A 19,792-nucleotide genomic window follows, 5' to 3' on the forward strand; every position below is an offset into this window, starting at 1 on the left:
CAAATGCTAGGATTGTTCTAGTTCTGTGAAAAATGTTGGTGGTATTTTGATAGGGATTGCATTAAATGTGTAGATTGCTTTGGGTGGTATAAACATTTTATTTTTCTTCCAATCCATGAATATGGAATGTTTTTCCATTTCTTCGTGCCATCGTTCTTTCATAAATGTTCTATAGGTTTTAGAGTACAGATCTTTGACCTCTTTTGGTGAGGTTTACTCCTAGGTATCTTACGGTTTTTGGTGCAATTGTAAATGGAATCGATTCCTTGATTTTTCTTTTTGCTGCTTAATTATTGGTGTATAGAAATGCAACAGATTTTTGTACGTTGATTTTGTATCCTGCAATGTTACTGAATTCATGCATCAGTTCTAGCAAATTTTTGGTGGAGTCTTTCAGGTTTTCTACAGAAGTATCATGTCATAATTTTGTTAATTTCTAAATTACATTGTAGTCAGAATTTGGTGTTGTATCAATTTTTTGAAAAATTTTAAGACTTGCTTTAGAGCCTATTTTTTTTTCAATGTATGAAATTTATTGTCAAATTGGTTTCCATACAACACCCAGTGCTCATCCCAAAAGGTGCCCTCTTCAATACCCATCACCCACCCTCCCCTCCCTCCCACCCCCCATCAACCCTCAGTTCTCAGTTTTTAAGAGTCTCTTATGCTTTGGCTCTCTTCCACTCTTTTTTTTTTTTCCCCTCCCCTCCCCCATGGGTTTCTGTTAAGTTTCTCAGGATCCACATAAGAGTGAAAACATATGATATCTTTCTCTGTATGGCTTATTTCACTTAGCAGAACACTCTCCAGTTCCATCCACGTTGCTACAAAGGGCCATATTTCATTCTTTCTCATTGCCACATAGTACTCCATTGTGTATATAAACCACAATTTCTTTATCCATTCATCAGTTGATGGACATTTAGGCTCTTTCCGTAATTTGGCTATTGTTGAGAGTGCTGCTATAAACATTGGGGTACAAGTGCCCCTATGCATCAGTACTCCTGTATCCCTTGGGTAAATTCCTAGCAGTGCTATTGCTGGGTCATAGGGTAGGTCTATTTTTAATTTTTTGAGGAACCTCCACACTGTTTTCCAGAGCGGCTGCACCAATTTGCATTCCCACCAACAGTGCAAGAGGGTTCCCGTTTCGCCACATCCTCTCCAGCATCTATAGTCTCCTGATTTCTTCATTTTGGCCACTCTGACTGGCGTGAGGTGATATCTGAGTGTGGTTTTGATTTGTATTTCCCTGATGAGGAGCGACGTTGAGCATCTTTTCATGTGCCTGTTGACCATCTGGATGTCTTCTTTAGAGAAGTGTCTATTCATATTTTCTGCCCATTTCTTCACTGGGTTGTTTTTCAGGTGTGGAGTTTGGTGAGCTTTTTATAGATTTTGGATACTAGCCCTTTGATATGCCATTTGCAAATATTAGAGCCTAATTATTGCCAATTTTTATGAATTTTTCATATTAACTTGACAAAAAGGTGTATTGTTAGGGTGCAGAGGCCTAGATGTTTATTATATCAATATTATTAAGATGTGTTATTCAATACTCTACATCTTTGACTTGAGTTGAAATCTGTTTTAATGAAAGTGTGTCAATTTGATTTCTAAGGATTTTTGCTTTTATACTTTGAGGCTATTTTGGTATATACATACAGGTTTAGAATTGTGGCTTAACATTATTTGATATGTTCTTAAATTTTGTCTATTTTAATATTGATATAGCTATTCCAGATTTCCTTTGTTTAGGATCTTCCTGATCTATTTCATCTTTTTTTCCCCAACATTGTCTGACTTTGCTTTTGGTATGTGCCTTGTAATCAGGATATAGTTGGGTTTCAAAAAATCAAGTTTGACCCTTTTTATTTTAACTAGAGAACTCAAAAAATTTAGTTTTCTGGGTCTTCCATTCTCCCACACTCATTCTCAACACTGACTCCATATTTCCCCCCTCTACTTGGAGTTTATATTCTACATTAATAATAGTGCTATCACTATACTCCTACTAAACTCTTTTGGAGATCATTTTCATTTAGAGAAATGGATAAAGATAACATATATATTTTAATGTTTATTCTTGAGAAACAGAGAGCGAGAGAAAGCAACCATGAGCAGGGGAGGGACAGAGGGATGGAGAGAGAGAGAATCCCAAGAAGCTCTGTGCTGTCAGTGCAGAGCCCAATGCAGGGCTCGAACTCCTGAACTATGAGATCATGACCTGAGCCAAAATCAAGAGTCAAGACGCTTGACAGATTTGAGCCATCTAGGTGCCCCTATATTTTGGTTTTTATTTTTTTTTTAATTATTACTTTTTAAAATGTTTATTCTTGACAGGGAGAGTGTGAGCTGGGCAGGGGCAGAGAGGGAGACAGACACAGAATCTGAAGCAGACTCCAGGCTCTTCTGAGGTGTCAGCACAGAGCCTGATGTGGGGCTTAAACCCATGAACCGTGAGATCATGACCTGAGCCAAAGCTAGACACTTAACAGACTGAACCACCCAGGTGCCTCTGTATTTTGGTTTTTAAAAGATTCTTCTTAGCTATAGAATATTTTACAGTTAAAAATTTTTTTAAAACATTTATTCAATTTTGAGAGAGACTGGGGGAGGGGCAGAGAGAGAGGGAGACTCAGAACCCAAAGCAGGCTCCAGGCTCTGAGCTGTCAGCACAGAGCCAGACGTGGGGCTCATACCCATGGAACGCGAGATCATGACCTGAGCTGAAGTCGGACACTTAAGTCAACTGAGCCACCCAGGTGCCCCTGGAATATTCTACAGTTTTAGCATACAATCCATACTTCAATACATTAACCCGAACCACCTACTGAAATCATGTTTAGAAAGAAAAAATGGCTTTTCTATGGTCTAAAAGATACAGCCTACTAGTTCAATTTTTCTTCTGAAAATAAGCCTTATACAAAGAACATTATACTTAAATTACCTCAACACAACTGTTTATCACAGGTCAAGAGGTTTTATTAAGTGTCAAAAAAGCAGAACTTTCATTTAAAGTGTACCACAGTAAACCAATTTGTTTCTGTTTAAAATGGAAAGTTTATTTGCTCAGTACACCAAATAGGATGCAAGCACTGTCATGACAAATATACAGAAATATGCAGATCAACATAAAACAGTAATTTAGTTTAAATGAAGGGAAACCCTTTTAAATGTTATGACAACATACTCCCAAGAATTTTTTCTTCAGTTAATTTAACTATACATTTCAATAAAATAAAGGGTAATGGATTAAGTGGAAGTTAGCTTGCGAATTTTTCTTAAAAATAAAACCCAACTCTATCAATCCATGCCAGTTAAACACTAGAACTAAAATTTCCAAGTAAGTGCAAAAGGAGATGAAGGAGTTAGTTACCTTTTTTGCTTCAACAGTCCAGAGGAAAATGGTTACTACAAATACAGCAGGCAAACTGTTAAGACTGACCGATCTAGAACATAGTGTTGTACTAAGTTTCAGTCTCAAATTGTGCTAAATGCTCATTAGTATGGCACATTTTGGTCCATGATATGGTTTTAATGCCAAGACAGATCCCAATTTGTTACAGAAACACATAGATTACTGTTGCTTTTTTTTTGTTTTGTTTTTAAATATATATATATTAAAAAGCCAGGTATACTTCCACATACAAAGGCAGGTTTTTCCCAGGAGGAATTTACAGGAAGTAGTCTGGGGTGCGCCGGGTAACATGAGGCTCTCCACGACGAGGTGCTGGGTCAAACTGAAGGCTATATGTGGCAAAAAAGAAAGCAAATAAAGGACTTGAAATTGCAAGCAAGTTAATAAAGAAGACACTGTGGTAGAGCAGTGCTGTTTCCCATTTTTACTATGTTGTTTACAACTATTCCGATTTTCTAATTGAGTCAATTTTGGCAGTTTGTCTTTCTAGGAATTTGTCACCATACAGTTACTCACTGTATTCTAATTCTTTTTATTTCAGTAGGGTCTTGCAGTGATTTTTGGTAATGTGAATCTTTACTCATTTTTGGTTGGCCTGTCAAGGCTTTTTGAATTTTGTTGGAAAGAACTTCTGGTTTTGACTTTTTTCTATTTGTCTACTATTTCATTTTACTTCCTTCCAAATGCTTGCAGTGGATTTAGTCTGCTCTTCTTTTTCTAGGGTCTGTAAAGTATAGTTAGGTTACTGACTTGAGATCTTTCTAAAAATCTGATTTTTAATATAGGCATTTACAGTTATTTATTTCCCTGCAAATACTGCTTTCATCAAATCCCATGAGTTTTGGCACATTTGGGTAGAATGTTCCATACATGTTAGTCTCCAACTACTGTTGAACTTACCTCTTTCAATTCCGTTCGTTTTGCTCCATAATTAAGTGCATTTGTTTATAACTGGTATATGTTCCTAATGGTTTGACTCTCATCATTGTGAAATGTCTTCGTGTAACAATTATTTTGAAATCTATCTTTGTCTGATACTAGTATAACGAGGTCAGCAGTCATGTGGTTGCTGTTAGCAATGGTATATCTTTTTTTACCTATTTTCAACCTATTTGTTTTTAATCTAAATTATGTTTCCCGTAGACATCATAAAAGCTGGATCTTCAAAAAAACAATCTTGATAATTTTTGTCTTTTGAGTGCATTACTCAAACCACTCATTCACATTTAATACTGATATGACTGGATTTATACCTGCCACTTTTTGTCTTGTTTCTTGGTTCCTACTTTAACTGCTTTTTTATTAAAAGCATATTTTGGGGTGCTTGGGTGGCTCAGTTAGTTAAGCATTGGACTCTTGATTTCAGCTTGGGTCATGATCTCAAGGTTCCTGAGAACAAGGCCCATGTCAGGCTCTGGGCTGACAACGCAGCGGCTCCTTGGGGTTCTCCCTCTCTGTGCCCCTCCCCTGCGCTATCTAAATGAACATTAAAAAAAATAATAAAAGCATTATTTTCTAGTGTGCCATTTAAATTCCTTTAATAACTTTAGCTATTTTTCCTAAATTATTTTGTTACTGGTCGCTCTAGATCTTAACCATACATCACTTAACTTATGGAATTCTACTTAAGATTCATAAATTCTAGTGATTTAAGAGACATTTCTACTATATAGTAAGCTCCTTTCCATTTCCTTTTTTTGCTACTGATGTTATGTTACAATCTCCAAAATGCATTATCATAATTACTATTTCATATAATCTCATGCCCTTAAAGAAGCTGAGGAGAGTGTGTAGATTGTTAACTTCATTTTTTAAAATATTTATTTTTTTTAAAATTTTTTTTTTTTCAACGTTTTTCATTTATTTTTGGGACAGAGAGAGACAAAGCATGAACGGGGGAGGGGCAGAGAGAGAGGGAGACACAGAATCCGAAACAGGCTCCAGGCTCCGAGCTGTCAGCACAGAGCCCGACGCGGGGGGGGCTCGAACTCACGGACCGCGAGATCGTGACCTGGCTGAAGTCGGCCACTTAACCGACTGCGCCACCCAGGCGCCCCATAAAATATTAATTTATTTTTGAGAGAGAGAGAAAGAGTGTGAGCAGGGGAGGAGCAGAGAGAGACACAAAATCTGAAGCAGGCTCCAGGCTCCGAGCTGTCAGCACAGAGTTCGATGTGGGGCTCAAACTCACAAACCGCGAGATCATGACCTGAGCCGAAGTTGGATGCTTAACAGAGACTGAGCCACCCAAGTGCTCCCAAAGTTTATTTATTTATTTATTTTTTTAATTTTTTTTTTTTTCAACGTTTTTTTTTTTTTATTTATTTTTGGGACAGAGAGAGACAGAGCATGAACGGGGGAGGGGCAGAGAGAGAGGGAGACACAGAATCGGAAACAGGCTCCAGGCTCCGAGCCATCAACCCAGAGCCCGACGCGGGGCTCAAACTCACGGACCGCGAGATCGTGACCTGGCCGAAGTCGGACGCTTAACCGACTGCGCCACCCAGGCGCCCCCAAAGTTTATTTTTTAAGAGAGTGTGAGTGGGGAGTGGCAGAGAGAGAGAGGGGTAGAGAGGATCCAAAGCAGGCTCTGCGTTGACAGCACAGAACCTGATGTGGGGCTTGAACTTAGGAACCACAAGATCATGACCTGAACCAAAGTTAGACGCTTAACCGAATGAGCCACCCAGGAGCCAACCTTCTCATTTTTTATTCATATTCTTCCTTTAGACTGAAGTTATCATCAATTAAGAAACATACATGACAGTAATTGCAAATGACAGTATAATTTCATCTTCATAACTGATTTAAAAACCAGCTGCATGTGGGTGCAAAAAATACAGATGTATTTGTAGTACAGTTGAACTTTTAAGAAATGTGAAACACAAAAGGGCTAAGAAGAGCCTTTCCTGGCTTCCTTGGATCACAGTCAACACTGGGAGACAAGAAGACTATGCATATATATTAACTATACCTACAACAGGAATAATTAGTGTAGCATTTGGGGGCATTCTTTTTTTTTTTTTTTTTTTTTTTTTTAACCACTTGAGAGTGAGCACATATGTGTGTGAGCTGAGAAGGGGGGCAGAAAGAGGAGAGAAAAAAATCCCAAGTAGGCTCTGTGCTGTCAGCGCAGGGGCCGATGCAGGGCTCAATCCCACAAACATGAGACCATGACTTGAGCTGAAATCAAGAGTTGGACAATCAACCAACTGAACCACTTAGCTGCCCTTGGGGCATTCTTGAAAACATTCTCAAGCCACACACAGACTGTGTTGGGTCAAACAGTTTATCCCCAAAATTCATATTCATTTAGAACCTCACAACGTGACACTATTTGGAAATCAGGTCTTTGCAGATGTTATCAGATAAGGTGAGGTTATACTTGATTAGGTTGAGCCCTAAATTCAATCTGATGGTATCCTCAGAAGGAACACACAGAGGAGAGTGCCACGTGAAGGCAGAGACAAAGACTGGAGAGATGCATCTACAAACCAAGGATTGCAGGAGCCAGGAGAAGCTAGGGAGAGGCAAGAAAGGATTCTTTACAGGGAACATCACCATGCCAACCCCCTGATTGCAAACTTTTAGCCTCCACATATGTGAGAATAAATTCCGTTCAGGAACCCACTTGGTGGTAATTTGTTACAGGAGCCCTAGGAAACTAATCAACAAAAGGGTATAACCCTCAATGGTACTAGGGGCTTAAACACAATCTCTAATCAATTACTGGCTAATAAACAAGTTCCTCTGACCCAGAAGGAACTCCTAGGAAGCCAGGCTTAAAATCCCAAACACATATATCTCTGACAGTCTGGAAAACTACACTTTATGTCATCCTTAAGCTTGTGCCCTCTCAGGACTAATTACACACACACACACACACACACACTCTCTCTCTCTCTCTCTCTCTCTCTCTCTCTCTCTCTCTCTCAACATACTGGTGCTTTGTTGAACTGTGAGCCAAAATGTAAATTCTTTCGACTGTGAGAGCAACTTCTAAGCCACATACATTTCCAGCCATCTTACTAGTTTAGGGTGGGCCCTAAAATTTCACTGACCAAGGAGGCTTCAGCACAACCTCTGACCAATAACTAGCCTGTGCCTACAGAGAGGGGACTTCTAAATAACTTTGTTGTGTAGTTTAACAGAGGCTAAAAGATTAAAACCAGATAAAAATATGAGCAGGGTCCAGAGCAGAGTGACTGTGGAGTAGTTTCTGTACAAGGGATCTGGAAAGAGGAAGGGAACACACTATGGCTCAAATCCCACAGATTGTGGCTGTTATTACTGAGATTTAGATTTTTTAGAATGTTTCTCTATAGGTTGCATGCATTTAGGACAATATTCAAAAGCATGTAATAATTGTTTAAAATCACTTTTTCTAGTTAAATGGTTGTCTCTGTTGGGGAGAGGGTTTGCCAAGTTCCTTACTCCACTATTTGAGAAGCAGAAATCCTCTTTTTTTTTTTTTTAGAGTTTATTTGAGAGAGCGAGCAAGCAAGCATGTGCAAGCAGAGGAGTGGCAGGGAGAGACAGAATCCCAAGCTGGCAGCGCAGAGCCTGACGCGAGGCTCAATCCAAAGAACTGTGAGATCATGACCTAAGCCAAATCAAGAGTTATAAGTTTGACTGGGAGACACCCAGGAGCACCAGAAATCCTATATCTACATTTAAAGTTTTCCTTCTAAAAGCAATTATATACAATTTAAAAATTGTCTTTAACATCAAGTTACTTACAAGGAGTATTTTAAAGTGTCATCTAATTCCATGATAGCAGCCTGGTTCCCACAACGATAACAGTAATTGGGTGCACTGAAAATGGTAACCACATTCCGATCATGACACCAATTGTATCCCTGCAGCATTAAAAAAAGCAACACAAAATATTTCATTATAAAATTATAATATTGACGCAGGTAAGTTTAGAAAACTAAATTCAAAAATTATAAATGTTCTTGGAGGAAACGTAGTCTTCTCTGCTACCTTATATGGTATCCATCCTTAACACTGTGCACCTGCACTGAATACTCAACTGTTGGGCACAGGGTTCTGTGACACGGAGGCTCAGTAATGGTGCTGTTCTACTTAGATCTATGCTTCAGCTCTTGGCTACGATGTGTATTAAAATTTCTCCCACAATGATGGAAGATTTCACATAACTTCCTTATAAATTGTATCAACTTTTGCTTTATATGTTTAGAATCTGTTTATTACTAGGTAAACAAAAACCTAGAATTATTTCTTCCCTAGATCACTAGGCCAGTTTTTATCAGTAATGACCTCTTTTTATTTCAAAATATACCTTTTATCTTAGAGCTTATTTGATTCACATTATTAGTTGACTTTGGATAACTAATTGATATGCCAACATATTATTTTCCCTCTCTTTCTAGGCTGCACTGTCCTGTTTTACTCTCTATTTTTTCATTATGTTTTAGATTCATCCCAAGTTAACAGCTGAATTTTGATTATCTACTTCAGACTTTAAGTATTTTAGGGAAATAAAAATTTTCATCCATTCACATCTCTTATGATTACTGATAGAATTAGGTTTATCTTTTACTGTATGAATTTATAGTCCTTATTAACCATATTCTCACTCCTCCTGCCTCAATTGGGTTGAAGTTTTCTCTAACATCTTTATATTTTTTATTATTTTTTGTAATGTTTATTATTTTTGAGACAGAAAGAGAGCAAGCAGGGAAGGGGCAGAGAGAGAGGGAGACACAGAATCAGAAGCAGGCTCCAGGCTCTGAGCTGTCAGCACAGAGCCCAATGTGGGGCTTGAACCCACGAACTGTGAGATTATGACCTGAGCTATAGTCGGCCGCCCAACCGACTGAGCCACCCAGAGGCCCCTTTCTCTAACATCTTGAAGCTACTCCCTACTGGTTTGAAAAGATAAAACTCTATTTCTATTCCTTTAGTATTTATAAAACAGTAACATCATGGTAGAGAAATCTGGTGGCCACTACCTTAACTGATTTAAGCAGATACCACCAACAAACTATAGGGTAAACAGATTCTATGACTTAAATATGATGCACTGAGAAGCATATCACATTATTCTGCAATATGCCTGCCAAAAATGCATATCCTGAATCATAAGGAAACATCAGTCTACAAAATAAAACTGCTTGTCGTCTTCAAAAATGTAAAGATTATGCAAAACAGAGAATCTGAGGAATTATTTCTACATCAAAGGAGTCCAAACAGCATGATCCTGGATTATACATAATTACATACATAATTAAATTTTCCTATCAAGAACATTAGTGGTATACTGAAAAACTCAAATGAAGTGTTTAGATTAGATCATAGTAATAATGCAAATTTCTGGACTGCAGGAACTATACTGTCATAATATAAGAGAAAAACCTTTGTTTTTGCAAAATATACATGGAAATTTGGAGATAAAGGAGTACCATGCCTTCAATTGGCATTCAAGTAAGTTTAAAAGAAAGTAATGTGTGCATGGAGGAAGGGAAGCTGGAGGGTAGAGATAGAATGATAAAGCAAAGATGAAAATATGTGAAAATTTTTGTATTTGCAGAATCTGAGTGTAGGATACAAGGAAATTTTTTGGTAATATTTTTGCAACTTTTCTCTGGCCAACTAGTACTACCTGCTAAAACCAGCCAAATATTTTCTTCGTTAATTTAGGTAATAGGGAGGACTATTTCATGAAGCCTTATTATAGAGATATAGATTTATTTGAAATAAAGATCATCCTACAGGAAAAGGACATACCTCCATTACAAGTTGGTGAGCTCGAGAAACCAGTGTGAGACCGTTGGCATGGTTAAATGTTTCAGAAATGTCTTGTCCAAATGTGTAGCCAGCACCACGTGGTGAAATACCCCACCCACCACGATCATCTGGATCTGACCACAACAGATCACACATTGGGCCCTGGCCAAGAAAAGTAAGTACATGTCATAAATTATTGACAGTTAAGTTTAACTCTTTTAGCTTTACTACAGTATGGTTGTATTTATTTTTAAAATTAAAACTAAAATTACCTCATGTGGAACTTCTTGTAAACGATCCAAGGCTCTTATATGATCCAGTGTATCTATGGATGGAGAGAGGCCACCATGAAGGCAGAATATCTGTTTATGAATTAAAAAAAAGAGAGAGAGAAAAAAAGAGTGTTTTGTTAAATGCTGAAAGTTAACAGAGAGTCAATAATGGTTATTATAAATGTCAATCCTAATAGCTCTTCTTTTCAAAAGTTTAATAATACTTGGAAAGTTTATAAAATACAGTGGAAAAGGAAACAAAAATCACATCATCAGAGACAGTTGATACTTTGAAATATTTCTTCTTGGGGTGCCTGGGTGGCTTAGCTGGTTAAGCATCTGACCTGGTTTCGCCTCAGGTCATGATCTCACGGTTCTTGAAATTGAGCCTGAGTCAGCCTAAATTCTGACAGCGTAGAGCCTATTTAGGATTGTTTCTCTTCCTCTCTCTGCTCCTCCCAACTCACGTGCATGCCACCTCTCTCAAATAAACTTAAAAAAACATTTTTTCCCCTTATATTCCTAAATATTTTGTATATGGTTTTTTTTCCCCCTTCTCTAGCGGATGTGAGTTCCATTCTTGTGATTCATCATTACATTTTCTGACATATAAAATTTTTTCTCCTATACCAAAGACTATCAATTCCTGCTCCATTTTTCAGCTTTCTTAAGAGTTCTCTAGTACATAATCGTGTTAGCAAAAATATTTGTTAATTTCTTCTCAATGTTTATTCCTTTTAATTCTTTTTATTGATCAGTGCACTGGTTAGAACTTCCGAAACAAAACTGAGAAATACAAATTTGGGGGGGTGGGTGGGTAAAATATCTATTCCCAGACCCATCCTCAAACTTCTAGGGAAGTTTTAAGAGGGCATTTTTCTCCTGATTTTGATGAGATTTCTGATGTTTTGCTGATTAAGTATAGTCAATGTAAGTTTCTTTATTCAATTAGTATTATTTTATTTTACTACTTAACTGAGTTTTATTTTTTGGTGCTTGCCATGTCTGGTTTGGTATTGAGGTTATACTAGCCTCAAAGAATGAATTTTGAAGCTCTCCATCTTTGCCTAACCTCTGGAACACAGATGTACCTTAAAGGTTTGGCAGAAATTTGCCTATAAAACTATCTAGACCTGGTTACTTTTCCAATTCCTTCTAAGTTTGGTAGTCTATTTACACTGGCCTAATTTCCTTAAAAACTAATTTGCCAAAATAAATTTCATGTATTTTTTCAAGTTCGATAGAATAAATCTGTACCCTATGTTATTGTGATTGTAAGTAAGCACATTCACATTGATAGTAATGCCTTCTCATTCCTAGTGGTTTTTTGGTACCAATTTCTGCTTTTATCTTTATTTCTTAAATGTTTATTTATTTTGAGAGAGAGGGAGAGAATCCCAAGCAGGCTCCGTGCTGTCAGCACAGAGACTGACTTGGGGATCGATCCCATGAACTGTAAGATATGACCTGAGCCAAAATCAAGAATGCATGTATGAGCTGGGGAGGGGGCAGAGGGGAAGAGAGGGAATTTTAAGGAGACTCCACAGTCAGCATGGAGCCCAAGTAAAGGCTTAATCCCACGACCCTGGGATCATGACCTGAGCCTGATCCTAAACTAAGAGTCAGATGCTCAACCAGCTGAGCTACTCAAGTGCCTGAAAGCATGCCCTTCTTAGTGAGAAGGTCTAATACACAATATTACTTCTTGCAATTACCATGAAAACAGGAATAAAAAGTTAACGGTAGTCAGCAAACTGTGTATGTGTGGAGCTAGTTTTAAAAAACAGCTTTGCTTTACTAGTATTGCACATCAGGGTCTTAAGCATTTATTTATGGTATTTATCTATAATAAAAAAAGCATACTGGCAAATACTTTGGCCAAAATATTTATACATCTGAGAACAACAGGGAAATCTTCTGGTTACAATGTGCATAAAACTTACCCCAATTCCATATTCTGAAATTTTAATTATAAGGAAAAGCAGAAAAAGCTAAGGAGATGTGGGTAGGATGTCACATGTAAATCTAAACCCTAAATTACTATTAGAAAATCTTAAAAAAACAAAACAAAAAAACAAAAACACAGCTTTTATTCCCCCCTCCCCCCACCATATAAGCACATACACACCTGTCCATCTACTAAAGCTGTAAGTGGAAGATAATCAAATAGATCTGTAAAATATTTCCAAACATTGGCATTTCCATACTTTCGTAGACATTCATCATAAAAGCCATATACTTGGGTAATTTGTCGGCTTTCATGGTTTCCTCTCAATATTGTAATGCGCTCTGGATAACGCACCTGGAGGAAAAGCAAAAAAAATTCATGAAATAAAGCATATTGTTACTAGTGTTAATCTTAAGCAAATTTCTGACCTATTTCTTTAAATGGCTCTTTTGTTTGCTATTACATTAAATGCTAATTCTTTTTCAGAGTTAAACATCTTCTCATTCTTTGACTGACCTTTGAAATATTTATGGTCCTTCTTCATTACTATTTATACCACCTTCATTGGAATCTTATTAAGTGACATTACTGTTAATAAAATTATATATTATGCTTGGTATTTAATGCCTTCTTCATCCTCAAATAATTACTAGTCTTCTAGGTCTTTCCAGACACTATGATATCTTACTGCTAAATGGATACCAAAGGTCAAAGATTTGAACCCAAGACAAACTACTCTATACAGCAACTTGTCTCTCTCCTTTCAATTTTTATTTCCCACGGAAAGACTGTATTTGCTAACAAAAACACAAAAATAGGCCCTTCCCAAATCTGGGCAAGATTTCAAATGTATTTAGTCTCCTCTTCATAAAAATACACAGAGACACACCTTATAAGCATACTATTTAGTTAGGAGTGTGTCTGATAAGAAGTATGAAAAAGCATCAGATTCTGTAAAGCAAATTAACCAAAAAGCTGCATACGCATACTTCAATTTATACGTATTTATTAACTAACCATTATGTGTCCAACATTAAGCTCAGTGTTTAAAAGTAGGTGCCAGGTCCACATAAATGCAATATGTGACTTACGCTGTTTAGGGACTAATCTTACGAAGGAGCTATGAGACGTAAATACTTCAAGGCAATAAGCCACTATGGTAATATAAATTAGGAGTGGAAGAGTAATTTTCCTAGTACTTAAGAGTAGAAGGAACAAGGCTAAAAAAATGGCTGGAGGCTTCAAGAAAAATGTAGGACTTAAGCTGACTCTTGGCAGAAGGGGGTAAGAAATCAGAGTCATCTTGTGGGAAAATCTAATAAGGAAATAATGAAGACGGGCAGAGTGTTTTGAAACTCTCTGATTTGAAATAGAGTTTATGCTACCAACTACTAGCAAGCAAATTCAAGCTAGACTATAGAAGGCCAGCCAAAGGGTTTGATTCTGTAGGCAATGTGGAATCTCTGAAGAGTTTGGGGACAAAAAAGTAACAAGACGAAGTGTTAAATAACAGATTAAATCTCAAAGCATATGCAAGCAAGGCACATTTGGAGAGGTCAGAAACATTAGATACCACACTTACACTAGCTGAAGCTATGAAGTGATGAAGATACGTATTGTGTGACAGAAAAAAACAGACACAGGAATAACAGACTTCTCAAGGCAAGAATTAAAACAAACTTATACTACCTGACTATGAGGGATACCTGACTAAAAAAAAAAATGATCCTAAGACTTCAGCTGCAAATTACCAAAGGGAAATGATTGACCAGGAGTAGGCAGGACATGTTAAATGTTAACATTTTCATTTTTCTCTTTTCTACAAGATGTAAAACCAACGGTTATATTTTAAGGGGCTATAAATTGAATGGATCGTAAAATAGAACAGATGATATGCAATACTGTCATGCTCATCTTTTGCTGGTTTGAGGCTTGAAAACAAAATTGAATTTCATTAATCATACCTTTAATGCCACAAGAAGAGTCACAGTCTCCACTGAGTAATAGCCCCTGTCTACATAGTCGCCCATGAATAGATAGTTTGTATCTGGTGATTTTCCACCAATTCTAAAGAGTTCCATAAGATCATGGAATTGACCATGCACATCTCCACACACGGTAACAGGACAACGAACCTCTTGCACATTTGATTCTTTTGTTAAAATTTCCTTAGCCTGTTAAAAGAAAATATGGAGAAAAAGATACCTTAGAAAACCATAAAACTAAAACCACAATGAGACACAACACTACATATACTAGGATAGCTAAATTCCAAAGGTAACAACTGTCTCTGAGGATGCAGAGAAATTGGAACTCTCGCACACTGTTGGTGGGAATGTAAAATGGCACAGCTGCCGTGGAAAAGTCTGGCAGTTCCTCAAAATGTTAAACATAGAATTACCATGTGATCCAGCAATTCTGTTCCTAGACATATACTTAAGAGAAACGAAAACTTAAGTTTACACATGTTCATAGCAGCTTTATTCATAACAGCCAAAAAGTGGAAACTACCCAAATGTCCAGTAAATGATTAGGGGATAAATAAAATATGGTATTGCTCATTTGATGGAGTATCATTCAGCAATAAAAAGTATTGATACAGGCTGTAACTCTGAACATGTTAAGTGCAAGAAGTCACAAATGGGCATATGTTGTATGACTCTATTTACATGAAATATTCAGAACAGGCAAATATACAGAGACAGAAAGATTAATGGTTGCCTAAGGCTGAAGGATTAGGGGATAAAAGCTAAGAGGTACAGTGTTCCTTTTGTGGGCAATGAAAATGTACTAGTATTGTTCTAATATTGTGGTAATATTTAGTATATCTGCAACATACTAAAAGTCAGTGAGCTGTATATTCTGAATGCACTGTATTTATTAGAAATATATCAATAGGAATTCCATCTCAAGAAATCTTTCATTTAAAAAAATAATCTTATTTGCATTTTTTAAAAGGTCAATACAGAAAAGTTACAAATCAATTATTCAAATGTTTTGTACTTCTTACACCAACTCATAGGCTAACATTCAACTTCCTTATTCCAACTATTTTACATTTGAGTCAAATTAAAACATAGCATTAGTCAGGGCTCCTGGATGGCTCAGTCGGTTAAGTGGCCGACTTCAGCTCAGGTCATGATTTCACGGTTCAGGAGTTCAAGCCCCGTGTCAGGCACTACACTGACAGCTCGGAGCCTGGAGACTGCTTTGGATTCTGTGTCTCCCTCTGTTCCTCTCCCCTTCTTGCACTCCTGTCTCTCTCTCTTTCAAAAATAAATAAAGATTAAAAAAAAACAAAAACACAGCATTAGAAGGCCTTGAAGGACAGGATTTATGTGTAAACAATGGCAAAATACGTACACAGGCTAAATTAAAGTTCATTAAGTCTCATCTACCCAGCAACTTTGCCTAATAGAAAAAGAGCCCAGAAACAGAGAAAATTAAAAAGGCCTCTTATAGTAATAAAACAGATATGATAAAAGTTTATGTACCTCCCTACCAACCTGCCAGAAGTCTCTTAGGCCTTCTTTTAGGCCTAGTTACTTAATTATGTGCAAAATTTTAATAAGCTATTTATAGAGTTTCCAGATCTATGGTAGATGAGGAACAGAAAACCATGAAGAATAAGAGGGAAGAACTGGACCAACGAAGACATACAAAGTAAGGCGAAGGTAGAGAAAATGACATGGCAACAAAAGTCAAACACTAAGGATGAAGCTTACAGTAGGACCTGGAAGAGGAGAGCTTAAGACTGTAGGAGAGTAGAATTTTAGGGACAGACATTTCTCTGCCTTGGCAGACGTGATCATCTGGAGAGCATTTAAAAACATGAATTTTCAATGTCTATACAGAAGTTTCTGCTGCTCTGCATCTCTGTCAACGCTTTAACATTCTTGCCAATGGGTCAGAAAAAGTCTCTTTTAATTTGCAACTCTAACAGGTACACTTCTTTTAAAGTAGCTTTTTACATAAGAGACTGTTAAAAACTGAGAACAAACTGAGGGTTGATGGGGGGTGGGAGGGAGGGCAGGGTGGGGGATGGGTATTGAGGAGGGCACCTTTTGGGATGAGCACTGGGTGTTGTATGGAAACCAATTTGACAGTAAATTTCATATATTAAAAAATAAATAAATAAATAAATTTAAAAAAAAGTAGCTTTTTATGTTTACTGGTCATTGGATTTTTTTTTTTTTTTTTTTTTTTTTTGTGAAATACTTACAAAATTAGCCTAATTTTCTATTTGGTTGTTTATATTTTCCCTATAGAGTTGTACCAATTTTTTTTTTAAATTATGAATATTCACCTTTTATTGGTTTTACGCATTTTAAATATTTTCTCTCAATCTGGGGCTGGTGTTTTTATTTTGCTTCTAGTGTCACTAGTTAAGTTTCTTTTATTGTTTCAAAGACAGCCAAATCTATTTCTTTTCCTCCTTTATGGTTTCTGGTGCTTGGGTCTTGTTTTAGAAATTGTTCTCCACAAGTCCAAAAAGGCACTCCTGTATTTTTTTTTTTTTTAAGTAGGCTCCCCACCCAGCACGGAGCCCAACGCTGGGCTTGAACTCACGAGATCAAGACCTGAGCTGAGATGGAGTCTGAACCACCCAGGTCCTACAGCACTCCTGTGTTTTTATCCCAGTTTGCCTTTTCACATTTAACAGATCTTGAACTCAGCTGGAATTTGTTATAACGTAGGGATTCATTTTTTTAAAAAGATTTTCTTTTTAAGTAATTTCTACACCCAAAGTGGGGTTCAAATGCACAACCCCAAGATCAAAAGTCGCATGCTCTACCGACTGAACCAGCTAGGCGCCTTTGGGAACTTTTTATTTTTCTTAGTGGTTACTCAGCTAGTCCAGCACTATTTATATAGTGCCAGCCTTTTGTAAAGACCAACATTCTGTTTCCTGATTTCTTATTTGTACTGGAAACTGCCCCGTACACTTTCTCAGATTCCCTTATAATTCTTTTTCTTAGGAAGCTGCCTGTCGGGGGGACTGGGTGGCTCAATCGGTTGAGCATCCAACTTCAGCTCAGGTCATGATCTCGTCATGGCCCATGAGTTCGAGCCCCACATCAGGCTCTGGGCTGACAGCTTGGAGCCTGGAGCCTGCTTCAGATTCTGTCTCCCTCTCTTTCTGTCCCTCCCCTGCTCATGCTCTATCTCTCAAAAATAAAATAAAACATTAAAAAATATTTTTAAAAAAAGAGAAAAAAAAAGGAGCTGCCTGTCTTCTGAACTGTACTGCTGTCATCACTGATGGTACCCTGAGCTGGCTTGAATTTAAGGTGAAGTTGTGGACCTGGTTGGTCCTCATGCTGAGCCTTAACTATGCCAAGTTGCTCCTCTATTTCCAGGCATGGAATGACACATGGTGGGGATGTGGGATCTGGTTTATTGAGCAAGTGCTGAAGGCAGGATGCACAATCCGGAAACAGATGGGGGTCATCTGGAGTGCACCTTGACCAGCGGGAAGAGGGAGTAAAGAAGGGAAGAGGGAAATAAATTGCCAGCCTGGTTTTTCCTTTCATGGACTTCTCTGAGGTATGATTTATCTGGACTTGGCAGAAGCCTCACCTCCCAAGGTAATGCATCATATATCACATTGCTTCACAGCTTTCTCACCTGATTTTTGGGCTACCTGGGCTTGTACAGTCCCTGAATAAAGTGTCAGCATCTTAACCTTGCCTCAGATTCCCTTCTCACTGGTCTACTACCCCTGCATCAGTAACAGACTAATTTATTTTTTTTTTTTTTATTTTTTATTTTTCCAACGTTTTTTATTTATTTTTGGGACAGAGAGAGAGACAGAGCATGAACGGGGGAGGGGCAGAGAGAGAGGGAGACACAGAATCGGAAACAGGCTCCAGGCTCCGAGCCATCAGCCCAGAGCCTGACGCGGGGCTCGAACTCACGGACCGCGAGATCGTGACCTGGCTGAAGTCGGACGCTTAACCGACTGCGCCACCCAGGCGCCCCAGTAACAGACTAATTTAATTCTATGAGAAATGATGGTAACAGAGAACTGAGGCTCTCTTCATTATTCCTTTTATTCAAAATTATTTGGTTTTGGTCCTTTCATTAAATCTGTCATATGAATTTTAAAACTAATTTGTCAAGGCCTATTAAAATTTTGTTGAGATTTTGACTCAAATTGCACTGAATTTATATATTTGGAGTAGGCATCTTTAGAATACGAAGTTTTTACACTGATAAATATAGTACTGACAATTATTTCAGATCTCCTTTATTCTTCAGTCAAGTTTTTTATTTTTTTATTTTTATTTTTGAGAGAGAGACAGAGTGTGAGCAGGGGAGGGGCAGAGAGCAAGAGCAAAACACAGAATCAGAAGCAGGCTCCAGGCTCTGAGCTGAGGGCACAGAGCCTGACGCGGGGCTTGAACTCACAAGCTGTTGAGATCATGACCTGAGTGCAAGTCGGACGCTTAACTAACTGAGCCACCCAGGCACCCCTGGTCAAGTGTCTTTTAATTGTCTAATAATGTCTACTTGTTATTGCAGCTGTCATACATAATCCAAGATAATCTATATTTGATACTGTACTGGGATTTTAAAAATATCTCTTATGCCAGATTTTTACATAATACTCTTATAACTTAGAATACTTAAAACTTTATTTAAAATTTTTTTTTTTAATTTAGTTTTGAGAGAGAGGGGGAGAACACAAGTGGAAAAGGGCAGGGAGAGGGAGACAGAGGATCTGAAGAGGGCCCTGCACTGACAGCAGAGAGCCTAATGTGGGGCTCAAACTCAACAATTTGAGGTCATGACCTGAGCTTAAGTCAATCGCCCAACTGACTGTGCCACTTAAAATTTTATAGATTCTCTTGGATTTTTCATATACACTCCAGAATGACAATTTTTTTTTCCCTTATAAATCTTGTAATTACTAATGTCTTAGTCTGTTTGGCATGCTACAATAAAAATGCCATAGACTGAGTAGCTTAGAAACAACAGAATTTTACTTCTCACAGTTCTGGAAGCCTAAGAGTACGATTTCCTAAAACTTAGTAAGATCACACTCCTTTGACTTATAAATATCATCATTTCTTAAGTTAGAGGAAATTCTCTTGTCATGACATGGAATCTGCTCTATTTGAATTTCCTATTTCAGAAGTTAAAAGGCAATGGGAGATTAAGGAGTACACTTGTGAGAAGCACGAGGTGATGTATGGAATTGGTGAATCATTATATTGTACACCTGAAATTAATATAACACTGTGTTAGACTGGAATTTAAAATTAAAAAGAAATTTTAATTACCTGAATTATTTTTAATTATGTTTGTTTTTTTGTTGTTGTCACTTGCATTCCTTGTGATTACCTTAACTTTCTGGAGGTAGATTTTTTTCCTGCTACATCTATTCTGCTTCTT

General features: G+C 37.5%; 1 protein-coding gene across 1 annotated transcript in view; it reads right to left on the minus strand.

Moving 5' to 3' along the window:
* Positions 1–3,039: 3,039 nt before the first annotated feature.
* The window catches only part of PPP2CB (protein phosphatase 2 catalytic subunit beta), a 34,948-nt gene continuing 18,195 nt past the window's right edge, over positions 3,040–19,792 (minus strand). Inside the window, exons 2-7 of the mRNA XM_058720201.1 lie at positions 14,359–14,568; positions 12,575–12,748; positions 10,447–10,536; positions 10,175–10,336; positions 8,162–8,280; positions 3,040–3,750 (exon numbers count right to left, since the gene is read on the minus strand). Of these exons, the coding sequence (XP_058576184.1) occupies positions 3,678–3,750; positions 8,162–8,280; positions 10,175–10,336; positions 10,447–10,536; positions 12,575–12,748; positions 14,359–14,568 (828 nt within the window). The 3' untranslated portion in view covers positions 3,040–3,677. The remainder of the gene's footprint in view (positions 3,751–8,161; positions 8,281–10,174; positions 10,337–10,446; positions 10,537–12,574; positions 12,749–14,358; positions 14,569–19,792) is intronic.

The sequence above is a fragment of the Neofelis nebulosa genome, chromosome 3 (assembly GCF_028018385.1).
Source record: "Neofelis nebulosa isolate mNeoNeb1 chromosome 3, mNeoNeb1.pri, whole genome shotgun sequence".
NCBI lineage: Eukaryota > Metazoa > Chordata > Mammalia > Carnivora > Felidae > Neofelis > Neofelis nebulosa.